General features: G+C 38.0%; 1 protein-coding gene across 2 annotated transcripts in view; it reads left to right on the top strand.

Moving 5' to 3' along the window:
• The first annotated feature begins 1,145 nt into the window (after positions 1-1,145).
• RAB3GAP2 (RAB3 GTPase activating non-catalytic protein subunit 2) overlaps positions 1,146-27,318 on the top strand; it is a 72,286-nt gene continuing 46,113 nt past the window's right edge. The window contains exons 1-12 of one of the 2 annotated variants that reach the window (XM_070734388.1): positions 1,146-1,369; positions 10,906-10,970; positions 11,434-11,563; positions 14,405-14,504; positions 17,408-17,455; positions 17,673-17,748; positions 19,337-19,438; positions 20,806-20,905; positions 22,930-23,022; positions 23,966-24,114; positions 27,032-27,111; positions 27,205-27,294. In XM_070734388.1, the coding sequence (XP_070590489.1) occupies positions 1,249-1,369; positions 10,906-10,970; positions 11,434-11,563; positions 14,405-14,504; positions 17,408-17,455; positions 17,673-17,748; positions 19,337-19,438; positions 20,806-20,905; positions 22,930-23,022; positions 23,966-24,114; positions 27,032-27,111; positions 27,205-27,294 (1,154 nt within the window). In that variant the 5' untranslated portion in view covers positions 1,146-1,248. Of the gene's footprint in view, positions 1,370-10,905; positions 10,971-11,433; positions 11,564-14,404; positions 14,505-17,407; positions 17,456-17,672; positions 17,749-19,336; positions 19,439-20,805; positions 20,906-22,923; positions 23,023-23,965; positions 24,115-27,031; positions 27,112-27,204; positions 27,295-27,318 lie in introns of both variants that reach the window. The other variant, XM_070734387.1, reaches the window with a different exon arrangement.

The following is a 27,318-nucleotide window of genomic DNA, read 5'->3' on the forward strand; positions in this document are numbered from 1 at the left end:
TCTGGGAGTTGAAGTCCAAATATCTTCAAGTTGCCAAGGTAGGGAAACACTGGTCTATGCTATCTGTATTTGAGTAATCCAAGATGGTGCTGACAAAGGCTGCCTCGGTGAAATGCTTTCAAATAGTTTGCGTACACCGAGAGCATATGCACCAATGACAAATTCCTTGTGTGTCCAATCATACTTGGCCAATAAAGAATTCTATTCCATTACCAAATAATTGTACTAAATTATACTAAGTGGTATATGTCAATGGCTCTGTATGAAGCTGGAAGTGTTCAATTATATACTGTAGTGATCTGTTCTTGTATTAGTATGGTTCAACTATTTATAAATGCCTTGGATAAAGGTTAATAAACATGATTATCAGATTAGGCGGTCATACAGAGATAAAAGGTATAGCCAACTGAGGACAGTATGAATATTCAGGAGAATTTTCACTCATTGGAAAGGGGCAAAAATTAATAAAATGGATCAAGAGGAATGCAGAATTATTAATTTGGGTGCAAAGGAACTAAGGCATGAGAAACATTTTATTTATTTATTCAATGTATAGGTGAACCCACTCTAATATGCAAAGAGGGAGACCATACTATCAAGCTATGAAAAATAATAAACTGGTTTTTCAGTGGATCACAAGTTGAAGATGTATCACAATGACTGTTTTCTTGCAGCAGTTTTTGTACAATTATATAAAGCAAAACAAAAAAAACCCACCCAGATTGCACCCCCAGAAGGGAATTCCCAACCCCCAGAAGGAGGTTGAGTTAAATGATCTCAAGATACAGTCTGACCCTTATAATTGATTTTTAAAAATTGAATCCATTTATGTAGGGTACTTATAAGTAAATGTTACGACGGCTGGAGAATTCTGGGAGTTGAAGTCCACACAAGTCTCAAAGTTGCCAAGATTGGAGAGCCCTGGTCAGGATGACGGACAGCTACCGCCTCAACGAAGGCTTCCGCCTTCCTTCTTCTCAATCCACCCCGCCGACTCCGCAGCCCGATAACTTCGCCCCTTCTTCCCCAACCACGTGGACATCGCTGGCGTTCCCGGTTGGTTCTCCTCCCTTTCCTGGGCCGGCTCCCTCGGCGCCTGCGTGGTAGCGTCCGCAGGGCCTTTGACCGCTTCCGGGTGGGGTTGGCAGTCCCAGCTCGCGACTCGGGGAGGGGGGGCGGGCGGCGGGGGCGCCTGCGGGGCTTCGGGCTTGGGAATAAAATAAATAAATAAAAGCACCGGGTGACGCCATGGCCTGCAGTCTCGTGCCTTTCTGCAGCTTCCAGGACCTGGAGTCGGCGCGGGATTTCCTGTGCTCTCACCTGCGGCAGAGCGGCGCCGGGGAATCGTGGGGCGCCAAGGAAGGCGGGGGTGAGCCTCGAAACCCCGGGTCTGAGTGGGCGGGGATGGGTCGGGGTTGAAGGTAGCGGTGACCGTAATTTGCATTACATCCTCCGTCCGCGGTGTCGGCAAGGGACTTGCCTTCATACCGCTTTCCACTTCTTTTAGCTCCAGGTTTGCATGTGTAAGAAGTATAAAGAAGAGTTGGGGTCGTCATAGAATAGAATAGAATAGAATACAATAGAATTCTTTATTGGCCAAGTGTGATTGCACACACAAGTCTTTGGTGCATATGCTCTCAGGGTACATAAAAGAAACATAGAAATATAGAAACATAGAAGATTGGCGGCAAAAAAAGACTTCATGGTCCATCTAGTCTGCCCTGTTTCCTGTATTTTATCTTAGGATGGATATATGTTTATCCCAGGCATGTTTAAATTAAGTTACTGTGGATTTACCAACCACATCTGCTGGAAGTTTGTTCCAAGCATCTACTACTCTTTCAGTAAAATAATATTTTCTCACGTTACTTTTAATCTTTCCCCCAACTAACCTCAGATTGTGCCCCCTTGTTCTTGTGTTCACTTTCCTATGAAAAACACTTCCCTCCTGAACCTTATTTAACCCTTTTAACATATTTAAATGTTTTGATCATGTCCCCCCTTTCCCTGCTGTCCTCTAGACTATACAGATTGAGTTCATTAAGTCTTTCCTAATAAGTTTTATGCTGATAAGAAAAAGATACATTTGTCAAGAACCATGAGGTACAACACTTAATGATTGTCATAGGGGGTCAAATAAGCAACGAGGAAACAATCGATATTAATAAAAATCTTAAGGATAGAAGTAACAAGTTACAGTCATACAGTCATAAGTGGGAGGTCATCCCTTCAACTTAATCTTCCCCACCCAGGCAGGCTGTTTGGCAATGGGGACTAACCTGTAAAAAGACCATAGAAAAGGTAAATATGTGTGTGAGATATGGTATTTTTTTTATTTTTGACTGCGGCAGGTAGACCATATACATATATATTTAGCAATAGCATTTAGACTTACATACCGCTTCATAGTGCTTTTACAGTCCTCTCTAAGTGGTTTTCAGAATCAGCATACTGCCTCCAGCTATCCTTTTCTCCCTGCACATATGCTACCAGGTAATGTGTGTACCGGGTTTCCTATTTTTGATTCAGGATCAACCGCTTCTGGATGGAGTCTGCAGCAAACAATTTGTCACTGAGTTGATACTGGACAGCTGTATAAAAGAATCTAGTACTTTTAGGTACTAGTCATTATCCTGGTTATGATCTGAAGAGGTATTGTGGATCCTGCAGGTGCTGGCTGAGCCTAATCAATGTTTTAATTAAAAAGCCATCTCACACCAGGCTGAGTAGACCTGACATTGTGATTTTTGAAATCAAAGACAGCATTTCCACAAAATAACTAACAACGAATGGCAACATTTGTGTTAAAATAAGTAAAAGGAGCAAAACAACTCCTAAGTGCAGTTTAGAGAGCCAATTTGATGTAGTGGTTAAGGCATCAGGCTAGAAAATAGATGACTGAATTACATTATTGCTTTAGGACATAGGTAGGCAAAGTTGGCTCTTATATGGCTAGTGGACTTCAATTCCCAGAATTCCTCAGCCAATCATACTAGCTCAGGAATTCTGAGAGTTGAAATCCACATGTCATAGAAGAACCAACTTTGCCTACCCCTACTTTAGGAACAACCCCAACTGGATGACCTTGGGCTAGTCACTCCTTCTCAGCCCTAGGGAAGCAGGCAATGACTTACCCCTTCTAAAATCTTGCCAAGAAAACTGCCACAACCTGAGCGGGCAGTTGCCAGGAGTAAAAAGTACTGCCTCAAAGGCATCTAAACACCTACACAAAAGTATGATTTAGCACAAGAGTCACATAGGCGTTAGAAGCTATTGATAAGAACACGAATACATAATATAATATAGCTCGGTTGAACTGTGGAGTCCTTAATGCTTAGTTGTTTGCTTGCAGATGTTTCTCTACCCGAGTCTAGGTGACAGTGCTGATGATATTTATTTATTTATTTTATTTATTCGATTTTTATGCCACCCTTCTCCTTAGACTCAGGGCGGCTTACAACATGTTAGCAAAGCACTTTTTAACAGAGCCAGCCTATTGCCCCCACAATCCGGATCCCCATTTTGCCCATCTTGGAAGGATGGAAGGCTGAGTCAACCTTGAGCCGGTGATGAGATTTGAACTGCTGACCTTCAGATCTACAGTCAGCTTCAGTGGCATGCAGTACAGCACTCTACCTGCTGCGCCACCTTGGCTCATATTACCAACACTGATGATGTTTCCTAGTCAGGTAATGAAACATCTGCAAGCAAATTACTAAGCTCAGGAGGCACCAAAGACTTCACAGTTTATTTCCTCTTAGTAAACTTTTTGTGCAGTGAAATGCCACATGTGTCAAAAGATCTGTAACAGAAGTCTGAGTAACTCTAGATTTTCAGATAATATCCACTATTAAATTACTAAATCATGCCAATTTTATATGTCACAATAAACTAGTAAAGTTAACAGTGAATAGGGATTTTAGATTGGCAAACATTATAGTTCACTACTTCTCAAAGTTGAAAATTTTAAAATGTGTGGATTTATATTCCTAAGATTTCTCAGCCTGCATGGTAATTGAATTCCTGACATCTACAATTCTGGGAATCCACACATCTTAAAGTTGCCAAGTTTGAGAAACACTGCTATAGACATTACAAACTAGCCAAGGTAAATGGACTAATGAGCTACTATACTTAACAAAACCAATTTTGTTTTGGGTAATGTAAACTGATTCAAACTTAATATTAACCGCTCCAAACTTGACTGTAAAAAATATGACTTCAGCAACCGAGTTGTCGAAGCATGGAACTCATTACCTGACTCAGTAGTGTCAACCCCTAACCCCCAACATTTTCCCCTTAGACTATCCACGATTGACCTCTCCAGGTTCCTTAGATGTCAGTAAGGGGCGTGCATAAGTGCACCTGTGTGCCTTCCATCCCCTGTCCAATTGTCTCTCCTTATCTCATTTCTCTTTTCTTCCTTTCAAATTTGTTCAGCTATACTTTTATATCTTTTCTTCTATTCATTTCTTTAGTTATATTACTACATATCTATTCTCTTCAATGTGTATTATGTATTGGACTAAATAAATAAAATAAATAAATAAATAAAAATAAAAGAAATCTACAAGCTCTACTTAAATCTGAATTAGAAACAAAGATTCTGAAATTATTTGTAAGTCGGTTTTATGTGACCTAATTCTTTGCTAACATAGGAATATCTAAAGAGGATTGTTCTATTAGCTAAAAAGTTCACTGTTGCTCTCTAGTAACTAGCTTTAGCTAAACAGTCATAATTTATCTTCAGTGATTAATCAAAATAGGAGATTGCAAGGCTCAATGGTTATATAATTTTCCATGAACACCACCAATTCAGAGAGTTCTCAGCGAACGAGATGCAGTCCATGTTGCAGTTTATATCATGCATTGTACAGTGGTACCTCTGCTTAAGAACTTAATTCGTTCCGTGACCAGGTTCTTAAGTAGAAAAGTTTGTAAGTAGAAGCAATTTTTCCCATAGGAATCAATGTAAAAGCAAGTAATTCTTTTGGGTGGGAGAAGGAGGAGGAAGAAGAGGAGGAGGACAGTAGCTGCCAAAGGAAGAAGGTGAGGCGAGGGGAATAAAAAGAATTCAAAAATTTAAGCCTTAAAAAAGAGGAACTCTGAGGTGGCGAGGAGGAACATGCGCCTCCCATACACCCAGCGCGAGGCTGCCTCCCATACACTGTGTCAGAGAGAGAAACCCAGGCAGGCGAGAGGGGGGAATCTCCCGCTCCTTTGAAAGGCGGCTGCTGCTGCTACCTGCTTCCTCTTCTTTCCCACGCGGAAGGGCTCCCTTCTCCTCTCGCTCGCTTGCTTTGTACCCAACGCCTTTCCTTCACTGTGGTGATTCCTCGGTTTGGCTGAAGCCGAGTTGAGCTGGCTGCCCCCTTTTGCCTTTCTGCACCCAGACGCTCCGGAAGGCAACCTCACGTCGGGTGTATGGAAGGCAGCGTGAGGGAGTCACCACAGTGAAGTGGTTTATTCCTCTCCAAGCGCCCAGAGAAAGGAAAATGCTTCATTCACTCTGGACTGCCAAAGCCTCCTTAAGCGCCACCGAAAGGCTCCTCTGGCAGCCCAGAAAAGCCCGAGATGGCTGGGATTAAAGGGGTAATGGCAGGAAACTGTCCGGGGCTTCGTGCCACTCTCAAATTTCTTGGGAATTTTTTCCGGGCTCGGGTTCTTAAGTAGAAAATGGTTCTTAAGAAGAGGCAAAAAAATCTTGAACACCCGGTTCTTATCTAGAAAAGTCTGTCTGTCTGTCTGTCTGTCTGTCTGTCTGTCTGTCTGTCTGTCTGTCTGTCTGTCTATCTATCTATCTATCTATCTATCTATCTATCTATCTATCTATCTATCTCTCTATTTATTTATTTGTATGCCGCCCCTCTCCGCAGACTTAGGTAGAGGTACCACTGTATTTATTTATGTTCTATTTTATTCCATTAATTAATGTGTCATGAACCATATACATAATACAGTATTCTCATGCCTTACCCTGTGCAACAAAAAGTGCATATATTGATGGGTAGCAGCTTAGCTCTGAGATGTTGGTCATGAGTAATATGATGATGGTAACATGGCATGGAGATGATGAACCCCTGACATTTATTTTTCATTTAATGTGGATTCTTTTTTCTTCATTTGTCTAACAGTTTTGTGAAATGTAACGAACTAAAAATCAAGTGACCTATCTGTAAGCATGGTTTGAAGCAGGTGAATTGGAGAAAAAGAAGATGTGGGATAATATGGATGAGGTTCTTCTGTTGCACTCCAGATATACTGATCTCTGCAATTTCCTCAAATGGGAGAAACATGACTACCTAATTTGTGGTAGTGAGGGGATTGTGTTTGTTTTTTATGGCTTGCTTTCTGAGTGAAAATATAACTGTAAACATAGTTCTAGTTATAAGATTCATCCCACTAGTAACTATTTGGTTTCTTACCCATAGAAATTGATATTTAATTTAGGGAAAGTGTGGAGAATAACTTCTGCAAGTCTTTTTAACCTATTCAGAAAGCTCTGCTGTATATCAAATGGCCAAAACAATAGTAGGAGGGAGGCATAGAATAAGGAATTAACAACCTTTTGAGAAGCTGCCTGACTTCCTCTTTCATATGGACATACAGTATTGGAGAACATTTTCCTAAATCCAGCTGATTTTAAAAATGTATTTCTCTTGCCTTCTCCCTTCACACCAAATTTACTTCTGCTAGATTGTGGAAGAATTTATTCATTAACTTAGTAAACATGTACGCTAATCATCTAGCCTCAAGGTGCCTCTAGGGTGCTGACAATATAAAAACAACTTTAAAACTTAACATGTTAAAATAATAATACTAAAGTTCATTTAAAATTAACAAGATGGAAAAGATAGCTACATGGGGAAGAGATGGGATATTATCTTCATTCATTAATCACCTCTAGGGTGACATGCCTCCATTGTGGTTCCAGTCCAGTTGACAGAGCCAGATCTTTAATTAAACCCTTTCAGAAGATCAAAAAGTGGTATCAATCTCACAGGTGGTGGTGGTGTGGTGATATTGCTTCAAAGGATGAGAATCATGGCATAAATGGCTTTCCTCCTGGACTTCACTGGCCAGAATTCCTTGACTGATGGGTTCTGTAGCATGGCCCTTTTTCCAGTACTGGTACAGTGGGCCAATCCCATTGGGGTGAGACGGTTTCTCAAGTAGCATGGACCATGCTATGAAGAACTTTAAAATATTCTGAATTGATCCTGGAAGAATCCTGGATCCTGGCAACCAGTGCAGCTTGTGAAATAGTGGTGTAACGTGGATCACAGTAGAGGTCCCAAGAATTATCCTGGTGATGGACAAATGGTTAGACAAACATCCTTCTGAGGCATTTTACATAATTTCTTTCCTATATTTAATTAGATAAGAAAAATGGTTTTAAAGAAATGATTTATAGAATGACGAGGCATGGCTTGAAAAATGTAGAAGACATTTCTTTAAACTGATTTTTAACTTGTGACATAGATTTAATATTCAGTGAAGAAACACCCACATAATAAAAGCAACTAAGCTGTTGAAATAACTGTTTAATTTTGCCATTATGCATCATATGGAACAGTGCTACTTCCTTAGCAAATTTCATGCTGTTTTAATGAATTGAATTACTATGACATGATTGGTGTTATGAAGCTTTAGAAAATCACGAGGTTACATAATTTGGGAGTTGGATAATTTCAAATACTACTAAAATCAGTATTATAATTTCAAATACGAATTCAATCACTTCATACACATTATGTTTACATGGATCAACTTCTTATTTTCCCTTCAATTTTAAAAAAAATTATTGCAGTACAAAAAAATTTGACGAAACGAACCTAGAAAATTTAAGAACATACTTAAATATAATACTTTAGTTACAATTTTCCTCTTCACATTTTGTAATTTTCAAAAATTTTGTTCAAATTATGATTGGAAATGCAGTTTAGTTCATCTTGTGAATTTCTAAAATAAAAAATATGAAAAATATGAACAGAGTATCTACAGATAAATGTTTATAGAATAGTGTTATGCAGGTATGGTATAGATTTCATTCTATAGCAATAATTTTGGTGATACTTAAAGCTTGATGTTTAAGAATACATGTATATATTCTAAATAGCACAAAACATTGATTTATAAATCTTTATAATTTAATGTTGTTTAATATAAAGGACAATCTATTTTTGTTTTCAAAGTAATAGTGTTTATATTTCTCCTTAAGTTTCTTTCTTCATGCAGCATAAAAACAAATTTATCAGTAAGGCTTTCTATGTTTGCTTCATTAATTTCTATGTATACTGCAATTGTCTAAAAATGTTGAAGGGGAAATAAATTGTTCCACGTAAACATAATGTTGATGAACTGATTGAAAGCACTACATAATCAGATTTGCTTTGCGTTCTAGTCTTCCTTTGGGGTGAAGACTACTGGGTGACTTTGGGCCAATTTCCCAAACAAGGAAGTTTTAAAAAATCTTAGTAGAAGAAAGTGGCAATCCACTTTTTCACTGTTGCCAAGAAAATGTCTATGAAGTAGTCAGGAGTCAAAATTAACTCAAAAGACACACACACACACACACACACACACACACACACAGACAGGGGGGGGAGAGAGAGAGAGAGAGAGAGAATGAATATTACTGATGCCTGCTACCTAACAAGCTCCTAGAATTCCATACACCCCCCAAAAAACAAAATGCTAGATACATTTTGAACACCCTCGAATCATATCCTTTCCTATCAGGAAGCAGGAAGAGGGAGATTGTGATCCCGCTATATAGAGCGCTTGTGAGACCACATTTGGAATACTGTACTGTGTTCAGTTCTGGAGACCTCACCTACAAAAAGATACTGACAAAATTGAACGGGTCCAAAGACGGGCTACAAGAATGGTGGAAGGTCTTAAGCATAAAATGTATCAGGAAAGACTTAATGAACTCAATCTGTATAGTCTGGAGGACAGAAGGAAAAGGGGGGACATGATCGAAACATTTAAATATGTTAAAGGGTTAAATAAGGTCCAGGAAGGAAGTGTTTTTAATAGGAAAGTGAACACAAGAACAAGGGGACACAATCTGAAGTTAGTTGGGGGAAAGATCAAAAGCAACATGAGAAAATATTATTTTACTGAAAGAGTAGTAGATCCTTGGAACAAACTTCCAGCAGACATGGTTGGTAAATCCACAGTAACTGAATTTAAACATGCTTGGGTTAAACATATATCCATTGTAGGATAAAATGCAGGAAACGGTATAAGGGCAGACTGGATGGACCATGAGGTGCAATTCTCTAGTTGAAGTTGGACTCCATGGAACAGATCAGATTGTTCCTGTTGTACTTCTCTTTCTGCTGTACAACATTGTCCTTTCTTAAGCTGCTGGATTTCCATTCCTGGGCTGGTGGTGGGGATTTTGAGGCTTTTGGTTTTTGAGGAACTTCAGTTTGCTACCTGGTGACATCAAGTGTGAGGCAGCTCAGGAGATCCTGGCAACCATGGACCGGTCCCATATCATGTTAGGCCTGGCGCCTACTGAGGGTTAAACATTGTATCTGGGTTTGTTTCAGGGTAGTTGAGACGTGTTTGGGTTTTAAAAGGTATTATTTGCCATTATTCCATTGTCATTGTCAGATTGCATTTTGGTTCACTGGTGCCCCCTTCCATGAGGGGGGTAATGGGTGTTAGGTTGCCCTACCCCAAATGACTGATAAATCCAAAAGGAGTTTGGGAATCTCCACATGGATCTTGTGGGCAGTTCAGCTGAGGCTTTAGTTATAGTTATGCATGGTATGTTTGTGTGTATGTTTGGTTTTATAATAGGGGTTTTTAGTTGTTTTTTATTATTGGATTGTATATGTTGTGTTTATTATTGTTGTTAGCCGCCCCGAATCTGCGGAGAGGGGCGGCATACAAATCCAATAAATTATTATTATTATTAATTATTATTATTATTATAGCCTAGAATAGGCAAAGGACTTTTAGATCAATTTGCCCATATGGAGCCTCTATCTATGATCCCAGGACACACCTTGAGCTCCAGGAAAGGGATTGGAGATGATACCTGGAGCATCATTGGAGAAAGATAGACTCCATGTCATGCTGGAGAATACAGTATGGTGATAGGCAGTGAAATATTCCTTGTTTTCTGTTGAAATTGTATGTACCGCATGAAGTCTTTTAAGATTTGACCAAGTAAGGGCTTGTGGATTTACCCAGAGCAAAATTTGACTGGAACAGTCAAAATTTTCTAGTCTGTAACCTTGATCATCTGTTTGCTAGATTTAGGGCTCTCCTGGATTGTTATCATAAAACTATTTGGCAGGTGATCTGTGGCTGGGTCTTTGCAGTGATCTAAATTTCCCTGAGTGAAGGATTAGTCACTTGGCCCTTGAAATGAGCCTTGGGATTTAAGAAGGACTCAATGGTTCTGGACAATTATCATCCAGTCTTTCATTTTTCCTTCTTTGGAAAGATTGTAGACAGTGTTCAGCTTCAGAGAACCTGGAAGAAATGGGTTTGTTTGAATCCATTTCAGTCAGCCTTTGTGCAGTCTAGAAATGTTTTAAGAGCTAATAACTGAAGGTAAATATACCCTATATTCAACTTAGTTATAAATAACTTTTTATTGCTTGTATACGGTACTTTCTAAAACAGGTGGAAACTGTTTGACATGTTATTAATTTAATCTATATGAATTTAAATATAGATTATCTCTTATACTTTTATTCTCTGTTTAGGTAATTATAAGATATTCTAGCATTTCTGCTAGGAATTTCTGGCATTTTAAAACCATTCTTGTTATTTAAATAATAATTATATTTTCATGAACAATGGGATGCAGCATTTTATTTTAGCATGTATAACAGATGGCTCTGATTTGCTAAGCTAAACTAGGTTTTGTAAATATAGGTAAATCATCAAACTGGGAAGAGGAGAATTGGGGTTCCTGGAATGAAGCAGAAACTCAAGAGCCTGTAAGTCTTTTTATTTACTATTTATTTACTATTAAATTTATTATTATATTAATTGTATCTTTTGTAAACAAGCTTGAAATCTATATAAAACATTTTGAATAATCCATTAGAAACTCTGAAGTTCATTAATCAATTTGTAATGGATAATACACATCTTTAGGTTAAATACAGATTGCCATACAGCTATCCTTTATTGTATGTGTGATTTGTCTCCGTATTGTGTGATTTGTTTCTCTATTGATGGCATTTGAGGACAGGTAACAATATTACAATTAATAAAACAAAACGTATAATTTTGATAATATTTAAATGATTTCAACCATACATTAAGATTGCAGTCACATTGCTATCTTCAATATTCCTTAAATGCTAATATTGTTGTACATAACTATATATATATATATATATAGTTATTTTTTGCTCAGGAAAGTACTGTAACTACTTCAATAATCAACATTTATAGGAGGAAGAAGAAGACGATTTAGCATCCAAAACGCAAGCAGGTTCTTGGCTTCAGGACTGTGTAATATCTTTGTCACCCGCAAATGATCTCATGGTAATAGCTCGTGAGCAGAAAGCAGTGTTTTTTATCCGTAAGTGTTTTCTTTTATGCTGTTGTATTTGAAAATATATTTCAGTAAATATCTTTTATTCAGATTCATAAATAATATTCCAAATAAGACTGGGTTATGATTAAAATCACATATCCTGATAGTCACTGATATTTCTGTTTATCATGATGCAGAATGATAGTTCATAACAAATATTCTAGTAAAATCAATCTACTAGCTTTACAGAGTTATCTCTGAAACTGATATTATATCTGTGATAGGTATATTGTGAAACATATGGTGATATTGCAAATAATAAGCTTCCTCCTTTCTTGATACTTTAACCACATATATATGATAATACCATAACTCAAATTTTGCGACTAAATTTGAATTCCATTTTAAGTCTATCTCCCAGTACTAGGATTAAATAGATGTTTGCTTCTCAAGTACCGTATCTTTTATTTTCTTTTAAAATGTTGGTTCCTATGACTTTCTTTCCTTCCTGCCTCTTATTTTCTTCAGATGAAAATTGGTTTCATATGTGTGCATGATTTAGAGTGGATAGGGCTTCTACACAAATTAGCAATTTATTATCTTGTTATTTGTAATGTTTATAATTAAAGGAAGAGATTCTTTTCTCTTAGATTGTGTTAACTTTTTTTCTTCCTTGCCCCATCTCAGCTACCTGTATCTCGTATAGTGGTGATATTAAAATAATTAAATTGGATGTAGTCATTGTGGTGACTCACTGAATTCTCAAATGACAGGCAATTTTACAGATCCCTTCTTTATCTTGAAAAGCTATCCTGTGGCCACGGAGATTGCACAAAGTGAAGAAAAACACAAGGATGTTTTATTACATAAAAATTACATCACCCAGGCTTGTATTGAATTTTATTATGGTATATTTTAATAATAGAGCAACTTGGCCTAAGAATAACTTTCCATTTCACCAGGTGCTCAGATGCATCAAATTGCACCATAACTAAATTTCTTACAATGTAAAATAGAAGACACTAAATATAAAATTAATTCATGACTGGACTTTACTGAAAATTAACATAAGTACTGCTTATGATGTATCTCAAACCAAGTTACAAAATTAAACTGTCATTCACTTAAGCATTGTCTGCAGTGCTTTCTTTTTTAATTCTTTTCTGAGTTATGTCTAGCCATTGACAATAATCTTAGGAAAGTGAATGACAATAGAGTATTATTTTTATAAGCAGGTATGGAAAACTTAAGCAGGTAATGTTCTTTTCAAGGATGTTGATTGAAGCCTAATTGGAGAGGGGTGTGATGAAGTTATTAAATTCATTTATAAAACTACTTGAGCTTTTATTACAGTCATTCCCAGGGATAGTGGTCACTTACCTTCCTTACTGCTTCGCAAATGTCACTGTGTGCATGCCAGCTTTGCTCACATGTGCCACCTCTGCACATGCGCATAGCCTCTCGCACATGTGCTTTAGTTATGCACACGCACCATCTGTGCATGCGCATAGGCTTGAAAATGTGGCTAAATAGGAGGCCATTACATCCGGAAGCCCACCCGCAGTCGCCACTATTGGCATTACCTCCTCCCGCAGTTGCCACTACCAAGACAACTAGAGACTAGAAAAGTTTTTCCCCGAATGCCATCACTCTGCTAAATGAATAATTCCCTCACCTCTGTCAAACTATTCACTAAGGCTGCACTACTATTACTACTAGTCTTCTCATAGTTCCTATCACCCATCTCCTTCCACTTATGACTGTAACTTTTTGCTTGTATCCTTACAATTTATGTTCATATTGATTGTTTCCTGATTGCTTATTTGTACCCTGTGACAATCATTAAGTGTTGTACCTCATGATTCTTGACAAATGTATCTTTTTTTTAATGTACACTGAAAGCATATGCACCAAGACAAATTCCTTGTGTGTCCAATCATACTTGGCCAATAAAGAATTCTATTCTATTCTATTCTCTAATGGCTAAATAGGACAGCATTATGTCCAACCGCAGTTGCCACTACCAGTTTCCTCGAACTGGTCCAAATCGGTAGAATACCGGTAGAATTCCAGATAGTTCATGAATATCTCTCAGTAATGCAGGCAGTCCTTGATTATAGCCATTCATTTATTGACCATTCAAAGTTACAATGGCACTGAAAAAAGTGAGTGATGACCATTTTTCACACTTATGACCATTGCATGCTCAAAATTCAGATACTTGGCAACCAACTCATATTTATGACAGTTGCTGTGTCCCAGTGTCATGTGATCATCTCTTGCCATCTTCTGACAAGCAAAGAATGGGGAAACCAGATTCATTTAACAACCATGTTACTAACTTAACACTTGCAAACATTCACTTAATAACTGTGGCAAAAAAGATCACAAAATGGCGGCCGGGGATGGGTGGGAGAATTCACTTCAGAATTCTCTGGATTAGCTCAATTTTGGGCTCAATTGTGGTTGTAAGTTGAGGACTCCCTGTATCCTAAAACTGGGTCTTGATTCAAAGATGGCTTTACTCAATGCAAAAATATTATCTTGCTGCCAGATAATTTTGTCAGTTTTTCATATTCCCCTTCTCAATGCTCCACACTATTCCAGAAGTTGGGAAAGTATACAGTACAGCAGGCTGTAAGGGGAGAAGAGACAGGCAAGTCTTTTTCTGCAAACAGATATATTTTTGTTTTGAGTTGGATCAGCAGCACCATTTTTTTTCTGTTCAGTCTCAATGTACAGATGGACTTGGATGGACTTCTTAGTTAACAATTATTTTTTCCCTTTTTTTCCTAAAGTTTTCAAAAAGTTTTCTATTTCATGTGAAATTAAAATACAGCAAGACTTTGTGGCCTGATTGTTTCCCCCCCCCCCTCTTATCCTCAGCAAAATGGAAACAGAATGAAAAAGGGAAAGAAGAAATGCAATTTGCAGTTGGCTGGAGTGGTTCTCTTGGCTGGAATGGCACTTGCAGTATTGAAGAAATGTAAGCTTGGAAAGGAAAAGATAGAAACATAGAAACATAGAAGATTGATGGCAAAAAGAGACCTCATGGTCCATCTAGTCTGCCCTTGTACTATTTTCCTGTATTTTATCTTAGGATGGATATATGTTTATCCCAGGCTTGTTTAAATTCAGTTATTGCGGATTTACCAACCACGTCTGCTGGAAGTTTGTTCCAAGGATATACAGTGGTACCTCATGATACGAACTTAATTGGTTCCAGGAGGAGGTTCGTAAGGTGAAAAGTTCGTAAGATGAAACAATGTTTCCCATAGGAATCAATGTAAAAGCCAATAATGCGTGCAAATCCTTCAGAAAAATCCCAAACTTTAGAAGGGAGGCGAACAGAGGGCAGGGAGGAGCAGCTAAAGGGGGCGGGTGGAAGAAGCAAGGCTAGGCTAAAGGGTGAGTGGGAAGGAAGAAAGGCAAGGGGGGCACCCCTCCCTTTTCTTTCTTAAAAAGACACTCCCCTCAGTGCTTGCAAGAACGCCGAGTCTTTTCCTCCCTTCAAGCCACCCCTCCCTTTTCTTTCTTAAAAAGACACCCCCCTCAGTGCTTGCAAGAACGCCGAGTCTTTTCCTCCCTTCAAGCCACCCCTCCCTTTTCTTTCTTAAAAAGACACTCCCCTCAGTGCTTGCAAAAACGCGAGTCTTTTCCTCCCTTCAAGCCACCCCTCCCTTTTCTTTCTTAAAAAGACACTCCCCTCAGTGCTTGCAAAAACGCCGAGTCTTTTCCTCCCTCTAAGCCACCCCTCCCTTTTCTTTCTTCAAAAATGTGGAAAAAAAGAAACCCCTTCATCTTAGCAGCAGCGGCTTGGGTTCGTAAGGTGAAAATAGTTCGGAAGAAGAGGCAAAAAAATCTTAAACACCGGGTTCGTATCTTGAAATGTTCGTAAGACGAGGGGTTCGTATCTTGAGGTATCACTGTACTATTCTTTCAGTAAAATAATATTTTCTCATGTTGCTTTTGATCTTTCCCCCAACTAACTTAAGATTGTTCTTGTGTTCACTTTCCTATTAAAAACACTTCCCTCCTGAACCTTATTTAACCCTTTAACATATTTAAATGTTTCGATCATGTCCTCCCTTTTCCTTCTGTCCTCCAGACCAGTGTTTCCCAAATGCTGGCTGGGGAATTCTGGGAATTGAAGTCCAAATACCTTCAAGTTGCCAAGGTTGGGAAACACTGCTCCAGACTATACAGATTGAGTTCATTAAGTCTTTCCTGAACTCAATCTGTAATGGCAGGATCTGTTTATGCTGAGCCACAGTCATGGATTTGTGGGGTTGGACATCTTCCCTTAAGACTGCAGAGGTTACCTAGACTGGCTGATGTATAAACGTTTTCAATTCTTGCCCTTAATGAGGGAACATAATTACACTTTATTGTTCCCCTTCAGCATTTTTTTTTCGGTAAAAGAACTTGTTATCTGACCATGTTACTATTTCTTTTTTAAACATTTCATACTTTCCATGATTTTTGTTTTTTATGATTAGTTTCAGAGGTGGGTTCCTGCTGCTGTGCCCTGGTGCGGTAGTCCAGTAGTGGCCTGCTGATTGTGCAATTTGTGTGCGATAGCGCCACAGCTGTCTTTGCCAGTCTGTGTGCAGCGCCATTTTTAAAAACTATTTTTTTGGGGGGGGGGGTTGTTGCTACTGTGCATGCGCGGAAGCAAAATCACATGAGGGGATGGGTGCACGTGTGCAATGTTGTGATGCGCGTGCAGCACAGCCATATAACGGTAGGAGGAACCTGCCCCTGATTAGTTCCTCATTTTGCCCATTGACATGCCTTGTTGAATAAGGGACAATTGATTTAGTGTTGTTAAAAATAAAGTACAGTGATACCTCGTCTTACGAATTCCTCTTCTAACGAACTTTTTGAGATACGAACCCGGTATTTAAGATTCTTTTGCCTCTTCTTCCGAACTACTTTCACCTTAGGAACCCAAGCCGCCGCTGCTGGAATGCCCTGCCTCCCGATTTCCGTAGCCAGCCAAAGCGCCCGTTCTTGCGCTGCTGGGATTCCCTTGAGGCTCCCCTCACTGGGAAACCCCACCTCAGGACTTCTGTTGCCAGGGTTTGTGTGAAGGAAGCAAGGCAAACCGAGTGCTTGGAGAGGCACTGAAAGGGTGTGTTTGAAGAAAGAAAAGGGAGGGGCGGCTTGGAGAGACAGAGACAGGCCCTCCTTGCCTTTCTTCCTTCCCACGCTCCCTTTCGCTGCCTCTCAAAGCACCCTGCTAGCCTTGCTTCCTTCAACTGCCCCCTTTCGCTGCTCCTCCCCGCCCTCCGCTCGCCTCCCTTCTAAAGTTTGGGATTTTCCTAATGGTTTTGCACGCATTATTTGCTTTTACATTGATTCCTATGGGAAACATCGTTTCATCTTACAAACTTTTCTACTTAAGAACCTCATCACGGAATGAATTAAGTTGGTAAGACAAGGTACCACTGTACTGTATGCTTTTATTTCTTTGAACCTATGTCTTCTCTGGAAGGTTTTTTTCATGCGCTTAAAAATGTGCACATAGGTGTTTTTTCACATTCTGTTATACAAATTTGGCATATTTGAAAATTATAGATCTAATCTGCTGCTATATTTAAAAAGTATATGTACCAAACACATTAAGTGAGCAGCCAGGGGCATGACTCAATAGATAAGATTGCTGGTCTGTGTATAAACGTTTATAATTCAGATTTTTAAAGGTATACTTTGTTAGTTCCTTTGGGCCACATTCTCTGGAGACGACTCTCCCACTTACTGGGTCAAAAACAGTTGGAAAGCAGCTTGGATATATCTTTTTTTCTCTTTAAAGCTTTAGAGAATTTTTTATACCTTATGTGAGGAAATATTATTGAAGAATTTAATATTTTTATATTTTGCTTCTAGTGAATATATAACCAGTGCGTTGTGTATCCCCCTTGCAAGTCAAAAGAGGTAAGTGCAAACTTTTTTAAACAGTTAAATAATTGCTATAATAAGTGCTATTGCTAACGTGTTGTAAGCCGCCCTGAGTTTAAGGAGAAGGGCGGCATAAAAATTGAATGAATGAATGAATGAATGAATAAATAAATAAATAAATAATCTTATTAAGTGTGCATTATAAGAGAATACGTTTTGATAAAATTTATTCCATGTTCTTTATATGAGACAGGAGCTCCACAGGCCGTCCCGACTGGACCTGTATTGTTGTAGGATTCACCTCTGGCTACGTCCGTTTCTATACTGAGGTACATCAGCTATTTCCTGGGTTGCTTGCCATTGTCACCTCTTTTAGATTTTATGGTATTGCATTTCACATGAGGCTGCCTTTGGAAATTCCATGGACATTGTAAAATACAACGGCCAGCTTTGTGATAGGTGAGAACTACCACACGCATATATTGGTGGGCCATTGAGTTCTTCTCTGCAATGGCTGCTGCCCGTAGGATTTTTAGCAGAATTCAAAGTGCTGGTTTTAATCAGTAAAATAATGTAAGCCACGTAAATTGCCTTTGGCGTGATGTTGCCAGGTAAAGGATCTATGCAACTTTACTGCATCAAATATAACTTACTGCTCTGGTCCACATGTACTGAAAGGGCAGGAAGCAGGAGGAAAATAGGAATCAGTGTTTTTCATTTGTCAGACTCTGCCTGGAATAATCTTCCTTTGGAAATCTGGAGAATCTTACTCCAACTAAGAGCTTATTATATGAGCTCTTAAACCAAGAGAATGCTGCTAAGTCATCATGATCTCATTAGTTCTCCCCAAGGTCTAAGCCATGGCTTGAGCACTGTAGGGTTAGAGCAGGGGTCCTCAAACTTGGCAATTTTAAGACTTGTGGACTTCAACTCCTAGGAATTGAAGACCACAAGTCTTAAAGTTGCCAAATTTGGAAAACTCTGGGTCAAGCCTTCATAGTTAATTCTGTAACGGAAAGACTTTGTTTTTAGCTATACTTCTTTCAAGGTATTTTCTTCATGGGGAAGGAGCCTTGAAAAACAGGCCAATTTAGGGTGTACATTGGCTCACTATTGAAGGCCAAATTGTCATTCAGAGTACCTGGATATGCCCATCACACCTGTTGGAAAACCCCAAACCAAATGTGCCTTTAGTTGGAAACATGACCATCTTCAGAGAGCAGTCATGCAAATCCATGGAAAGATGTATCTTTGCAGTTAGGGGGCATATATTTTAGTGTATAGTTTTATTATATTAGATTTATTAGTGGTAGGTAAATGATGATGATGATGATGTTATCCATTCAGTCATGTCCAACTCTTCTATGGGCCAGGTCTTGCTGCATCTTTTGATTTTGCACAACTTCTTTGAGGGTTCAGAGTATATCAAATTTGATTTATTTTATAGTTGCCATTATATTATTGCAGCTATTTCTCCCTGTCAATCCTAATTGCAATTTTTAATTTTCCTTTTTATTATTTTATGTTGCTGGTTATTGGTCAAATAAACAAATTATATCTTTACAGCAGGCATAACTATGTAACTATTCAAGTTTATAAAGGAGATGAGAAATATAAAAACAAAATGGAACAATCAGCGCCCTTCAAAGCAATATTCATTTATTCATTCAGTTTATGGAGCTGCATATCATGGCTTTACATATCTATGGATGGCTCAAAGAATTAAAAATAACAACAACCACTTGCTCAAAACAAAGCATATACAAATAAAAAGCTTAAACAATTAATTATAAAACATATACAGGGTTTGATTTGTAAACTTATATTTTAATTTACTGAATTGAAGCAGGGTATATTATGAATTTTATTCCTATAAAATTATTAATGTACATGTTGCTATGTTTTCATTTTTTAAAGAGTGGCGTATTACTTCTGGCACAGCTTTTAAATGAAGATCCTGTCCTGCAGCTGAAATGTAGAACTTATGAGATTCCACGACATCCTGGAGTAACAGAACAGGTATTAAAATAGATACACAAAGTACTGAAATTGTAGCAAAACTAACTGTTCCTGTGTAAATATTTCTGAAGTCAAGGCTTACTTTTACAGAAATCTATGGATAGGTACTGCATGCTTATATTTGCAAATATAATCATAGTTCAGCATAGGCAGCCCATTCTGTGGATTCAATTGCAGAAATGTGAATTAAACTCACACTGTATCAATAATAGGTTCTCTTTTTTAAAATACTTTATTTTCCATTTAAAAAAATGCAAAATACAAATACAAAAAAAGAGAAAGAAAAATAAAAAATAGTAAGACAAAAATCAAATTGAACAAATGCAGAATATGTACAAATATATAGTAAGCATTAAGAGCACTATTACAATATATTGTACAGTATTTTGTGTCAATATATATATATATATGTTCCTACTTCACCATTTAAGTTGGTACATGTTTTTTGCCATTAGAAATGTAACCTATAGTTTCATATACACGAATATTTTATCATTCAGGATTTAGTTTTTCTTGTTTCTTACTTTGATTCCTAATTTCTAGCCAATTGTAAAATCTATTCCATATTCTATAATAGTCCAATTCCTCTTTTTATTTGAATTGCACCATCGTCTTATCCATTTTATTCTAAAATCTTACTGATCGCTATTTTATCCGGGGAAAGCTTTTTTTGCTTTCAGTATTGTGCAGAGGTAATTCTGGCAATGGGTGGAAAAAATAATGGCATATAAAATTCAAATGAAACAAGAACTGTATTTATTGGGAATATTGGATTCAAAAATTGAAAAAGATAAACAGTACTTAACTCTTCACATATTAACTGCGGCCAGTAGTTGGTTCTAAAATCTTTTACTATCGGTTTGCACACTCTCACGCGTGTGACGTTTCTATGCATGTGTAGAAATGTGCTGGGCAGGTGGGTGGAGCATCCCGCTGCTGGTACTTACTGGTTTTTAGAACCGGGTCGAACTGGGAGCAACTCACCACTGGGCTGTATAGTCCTTAAATGCACAAATTCTCATTTTGTCTCTTGTACTGTCTTTCGCTAGAGATATACAATAGTGTTCCATTGATTAGTTGCATGCTGAGCTAAGGATAGCATTAGTGTAATCTTATATTTATGCCTCACCAAAATATTTTAGAATCGTGTGATATAAAATTTATATTGATTCCAAGAGCTATTTGTGCTCTAGCAATAGCTAGAGTTAGATATTGATGCTGCTGCAGAAATGTCCATGGACGCCTTTCTGGATGTGGACTTAGTGCTTCTGTAGAAATAGCAAACAAGCAATCAGAATAGCATATGTGGGTACTTGCATATATATTGTTTTTCTCTCAAAGTGATTAGTATCTTTCTTTTTATTTAGAACGAGGAACTGAGCATCCTATATCCTTCAGCAATTGTGACAATTGACGGTTTTAGCTTATTTCAGTCTCTCCGGGCTTGTCGAAATCAAGTAGCCAGGGGTATGTTCAGCCTTATTAAAATAGTTTCTTGCTTAGCAATACTTGCTATAAAGGGACATAGTTTTACTTTTCGATCTTACAGTTTGTTCAGAGGATAGCAATGTACTGCTTGCAAAACCCTTAGTGCTATAAAACCCCTAAGTATAATACAAACTTGATTTAATACATGGCATGTGTATTCTCAAAAGGTTTCAATGTTCTTGTGTGAAATTTCAGAATATTTTTGACTTTATCAGTTTTGAACATACTGGTGTATGATTGTGCCGGGTACCAGGAATGATTTCGTCCAAATCTTGCAAGATTGGATATTTATTTTTTAAATTCACACTTTTTGAATGTTTGTACCTGAAGAGTGTGCTGATGTGAACTAGATAAATTCCTTATTAATTGCTGCACTTTCTAAAAAAGTAAGAGGGCTTAATAATTTTCACATACAGTATCTCTAGATAGTTTGCAGGGGGTGGGGGAAAGAAACATACCAATACATTTATAACATATAAGATAGCTATTGTGGTAGCAACCCACACTCTTGCAAGGCTCCTATGGATTTCTAAAGACTTTCAACTAAATGTTGTAATTGAGCAAGGATTTTAATTTTGATTACTGATTTAGTGTGCTATAGTAGCTAGAATTGTATGTACATCTACATGGAAGTAAGTGTTGAGCTTAGTAGGATTTATTGTACCCCTAAGCAAGTTATTTATAGGGTTTCTGTTTTAGTAGCTTTTCTTTCTTTAATATATATTTTTTTATGCTTGGTGATTCCAGGGACATGTCCTTGCAGTTTTCTTAGCAACGTTTTTCAGAAGTGGTTTGCCATTGGTTTCTAACCTAGGACTGAGAGAGTGACTGGCACAAACTCCTCAGCTGGCATTTATATAGATTAAAACTTGTGCTCTTTCAGTTTCTAGCAAAGAGCCTTTAACTATAGGTAACTTTTGGGTTACTATCATTTATTCAGTATCAATTCAAAGTTTACACTAAGTGAGAGGAATTATGATTGGTCCTCAGAATTCCAGTAATCATAGTGTCTCCCTGGTCATGTCATTGGAATCCAGGTACAGTACTTGGTTCTTGGCTTGTGATCAGGTCATAGCAGTGTCCCCATGGCCACCGTCATCGTGATTTCTGACGTTCCCTGCCAGCTTCCCACAATCAAAGTCAAGGGAGGAGCCACCAGGAAGTCGGAAATTGTGATCACCTGAAGTCCTCACATAGGGACCCATGTGGTTGTTTAATGATGGCAACCAGGACTTCTGGAATTGCCATAGTGAAGCAGTGTAGTCACATGATTTGGTGTTTTACAACTATGTTGTTTAGTAATGAAATTCCTGGTTCCAATTTCTATTGTAACCCAAAGATTACTTATACACCAAACTGGCAGTCATAATTATTTTATTATTATTATTATTATTATTATTATTATTATTATTATTATTAATTAGATTTGTATGCTGCCCCTCTCCGTAGACTCGGGGTGGCTTACAGCAATGTAACAACAATATATAATGACAAATCTAATAGTTAGACTCTAAAATAACAATAATACAATTAAAAAGTCTAAAAAACAAGAAACCCCAATATATAAAAAACATACATACAGTCATATCATACACAGAAAACTACATAGGCAGGGGGAGATGTTTCAGTTCCCCCACGCTTGACGACAGAGGTGGGTTTTAAGGAGTTTACAAAAGGAAAGGAGGGTGGGGGCAATTCTAATCTCTGGAGGGAGCTGATTCCAGAGGGTCGGAACCGCCACAGAGAAGGCTCTTCCTTTGGGTCCCGCCAAATGACCTTGTTTAGTTGACGGGACCCGGAGGAGACCCACTCTGTGGGACCTAACCGGTCGCTGGGATTCGTGCGGCAGAAGGCGGTCTCGTAGAATATAAACAGTGCAATTTATTCTATACTTTACAAGTAAAAATATTTTGGTAATACATTATGAGTTGACCAATCCATGTTAAACGTTTTAAAAATAACTATTCTTTTTGATTTATCTCTAATCAATTGGTCAGCTACAGCTGCAGGCAATGAAAATGTTCAGCCACCTCCACTAGCCTATAAGAAGTGGGGTTTGCAGGATGTGGATACTATTGTTGATCATGTTAGTGTTGGTAAGTGTTACGTTGACCATCCTTACTGAATTGTTATCCTTATTCACCATGAATTACTCTTTTTTAAAAAAAAATCATGTATATTGTACTGGAGAGTGTTTAAAGCAAAGATTGATGATCTGCAGATAGACTTCCCTTAGACTGCATTAAGGTCTATAAATGCTATCAAATAATTCTGTTTTACCAAAGAAGGTGAATTTATTTATTTTTATTTATTTTTCAAAACATGTACAAGATAGAAGGTATTGGTATGAACATAAAGAAAAGCAAAGTAGGTACAGGTAAATTTGAACAATAGGACACTAAGACAGGGACAATAGGCACCATAGTATACTTATGCACACTCCTTGCAATTAATTAATAATTGATACTGCTTTGAAACTGTTTTAAGCTAAAACCTTAGCCCAGGTACTTAGCCCAGGAAGCCAGGTGGAAGTGCTGAAGTGCCTCAAACTACATTTCTAAGATCTACACCAGCATCTCCCAGAAAGTAGCCAATGCACTTGGACTAGAAACAGAGATGCCTATAATAGTGGCACATGGAAATAATGGTACGGTAGTAGTAAGAAATTCTTGATAGGATTCAGTTTGTCTGGTTATGCTGGTTTATGATGACAACTACTGTACAGTATATAATAAATGTTCTTTTTTTTTTGTTCAGCAATAAATGTGAATACTTCCTCATTGAAAAAGAAAATAAGACACCCCCTGAAAATAAGACATAGCACATCTTTGGGAGCAAAAATTAATATAAGACGCTGTCTTATTTTCGGGGAAACAGGGTAGTAGAATGGAACAACTCGCCACAGCCAACTTGCTATGGAAAACTCACCTCGGCTAACTTGCAGTGGGAGAACTGCAATAATTTAAATATTTTAAATAAAAAAAATATATTAAAGGGATTTCATTACTTTCAATCCTTTATTTTCATTATCTCATACAGGTATCATGACTTTATCACCTTTTGATCAGATGAAGACTGCTTCCACTATTGGCGGATTTAATGCATCTATAAAGAACAACCCCCCTGCTATGTCTCAGTATATTACTGTGGGGTCTAATCCTTTCACTGGATTCTTCTATGCCCTTGAGGTAAAGAAATTGCTCAGCCACTAGAGATAAAACTCAATGGGCTGGATAAAAGACCCACTTCCTTTGCTGTTGACTCTGTTCTGAGTTATTTTGCTTTGCTGCTAATGGAAAATGAAACTAAGAGCAGCTTACTTTTTAATTAAAAAAACTTTCACCTGCATAATGATGATTTTGTCAATCAGGATCTACTGGTTTGGTGACCTAGTTCACGCTACAGTCTTCCGCAAATGTAACAATTGCAGAAACCAAACCCTCTCGTGCCTTCCCCCTCTCCAAAGGTAACAGCATGAATCTTTGGAGGGGAAAACCCCCAAAGAATTTCTGTAGGGTAGAATTTAATGAACTGTACTGAACACATATTTCTCAGGTAAGAAATTTGCCCATAGGGCCACAGCAGAGGGCAGTGTCTACTCAATCCTGGTTAATGTCAGATTTGGACTTGGATAACACTCAGAGGTGCACCTGGAAATTCATATCTGTAGGGCAGGTTGAGAAATATTTCCTAGAAGATGGTAATATCAAATAACTGCCAAGAAACCTATATGGATGTAGTCATCAGGTGTCAACTTTAAAAACCTTTTTAAACCTTCTTTCACTCTTAAACCTTCTTTCACTACAATTTGCTAACTACAAATTGGAAATTCACATTTTTGGTTGCTTTAAAGGAAAAAAAGGAAACCAGAGTAATGTCTTTTTAAAAACCACTACAGTAGTACATAAAGACTCCTGGTTATATCTTTGATAAATTAATAAAAAATCTTTCCAGTGCATGGCATTGATTATATTTGAAATATTATGTTAAATCTGAAGCATAAAGCTTGGGAATCTACCCTCTCTGTCCTTTCGAACAGAACTGAAAGGAAGAAGTTGCTGTTAAGGTTTCAAAGCTGAACTTTTAATGAATAGTCTTAGTGTCAATAAAGTTCTTGAATGGGAAAGACAGAAATTATGTTGAGATTTGATGAGTCCTCTCTAGGTCCTATATAGTCTTTACAGGTAGTTAGCTTAGAGGTAGTCCTTGAATTATGACCATTTATTTAGTTCTGTGATTGCGCTTTGCACACATGCTTTGCACACAACCAGGCCTAACGCATGCTTTGCATGGGTGTGCAGTTTGAAGAAATCTTCACTTCTGGGTTTCTTCAGGGGTGTAACATGGCACCGGACCAGATTATCTCAGGGACCGCCTTCTGCTGCACGAATCCCAGTGACCAGTTAGGTCCCACAGAGTGGGTCTTCTCCGGGTCCCGTTAACTAAACAATGTCGCTTGGCGGTACCCAGGGGAAGAGCCCTCTGGAACCAACTCCTCCCCGAGATTAGAATTGCCCCCACCCTCCTTGCCTTTCATAAGCTTCTTAAAACCCACCTCTGCCGCCAGGCATGGGGGAACTGAGATACTCTTGCCCCCTAGGCCTTTACAATTTTATGCATGGTATGTTTGGTTTTTAATAAGGTTTGGGTTTTTTTAGTCATTTCAAATGTTAGATTTGTTACATGCTGTTTTTATCACTGTTGTTAGCCGCCCCGAGTCTACGGAGAGGGGCGGCATACAAATCTAATAAATAAATGAATGAATGAATGAATGAATGAATGAATGAATGAATGAATGAATGTTTGGTTTTATAATAAGGGTTTTTAACTGTTTTAATATTGGATTGTTATATGCTGTTTTTATTACTGTTGTTAGTCGCCCAGAGTCTACGGAGAGGGGCGGCATACAAATCCAATAAATAAATAAATACATGAATGAATGAATGAATGAATGAATGAATGAATGAATGTTTGGTTTTATAATAAGGGTTTTTAACTGTTTTAATATTGGATTGTTATATGCTGTTTTTATTACTGCTGTTAGTCGCCCCGAGTCTACGGAGAGGGGCAACATACAAATCCAATAAATTAAATAAATAATATAAATATAAATATACAAACAAACAAACACAACTGATTCGCGCAGCAGCTCTGCTGTGTGATTCAGCTGAGGAGATAAAAGTTGGAAAATAGCGTGGGCGGGCAGACCCATTTGATTGTCGGGGTGAACCGGTTTGCTCCCAGTTGATCGTCAGAACTAACAATTCTCCCGAACTGGTAGAACCCCACCACTGTTTATTTTCTTTAACAATTAACTAACTTGCTCAGTACAATTCTTTAATTTAATTTAATTTAATTTATTAGATTTGTATGCTGCCCCTCTCTGAAGACTCGGGGTGGCTCACAACAACAATAAATACAGTAAACAAGGATACAAATCCAATTAATAAAAGTAGAATTAAAACCCCTTAATATTAAAAACAATCAATACAACACAGTCGTACCATTCTCAAGTGCTATAGTCAGAAGAGAGGGGGGAATTAGTCCCCCATGCCTGGCGGCATAGGTGAGTCTTTAACATCTTGCGGAAGACGGGAGGGTTGGGGCAATTCGAATCTTCGGGGGAGTTGATTCCAGAGGGCCGGGGCCGTCACAGAGAAGGCTCTTCCCCTAGGTCCTGCCAGACGCCATTGTTTAGTCGACGGGACCTGGAGAAGGCCAACTCTGTGGGACCTAATCGGCTACTGGGATTCGTGCGGCAAAAGGTGGTCCCGTAAGTTAAATGAATTAAATAATTTTTAAAGAAAATAAAACAACAACATTGTCACCATATTCTTTTGACAAAAATGATACATTTTTAAACCTGCAAAATTGGAAGCTCTCACATCTTTTACTGTACAGTTAGAACATTATCAAAATAATGCAAATAAAGGTTAATTTCTTACTCTGAAATGATATAGTTTAACAGATGATGCAGGATGAAAGTTAGTTATACTTGACAGACAGTTTTATTTAAGTAAATAAATTCTCAGAACTGAAGTTGATAAAAATGAATCAATTATTTTTCCCCATTTGTAAACAACAGCATTTTTGTCTTCTCTTTAGGGCAGTTCACAGCCATTATTGTCTCATGTTGCTTTCACGGTTGCAAGTAAGCTGACATCTGCATTCTTTAATGCTGCTAGGTAATGTATAATAGATGGAAGGTGCAGTCAATTTATTCCTTTTGTGTGTTTCCTTTAAACTGAAGCACTGAAATTTTCATCTTTGTGTTAAAGTGGCTGGCTTGGCTGGAAAAACAAACAGGAAGAAGAGTCTGTGCAAAAACAGAAACCCAAGGTTGAAGCGGCAACTCCTTTACCTGTGAGGCAAGTCTTTTAAGCTACATTTTC

This window comes from Erythrolamprus reginae, chromosome 1 (assembly GCF_031021105.1).
Source record: "Erythrolamprus reginae isolate rEryReg1 chromosome 1, rEryReg1.hap1, whole genome shotgun sequence".
NCBI lineage: Eukaryota > Metazoa > Chordata > Lepidosauria > Squamata > Dipsadidae > Erythrolamprus > Erythrolamprus reginae.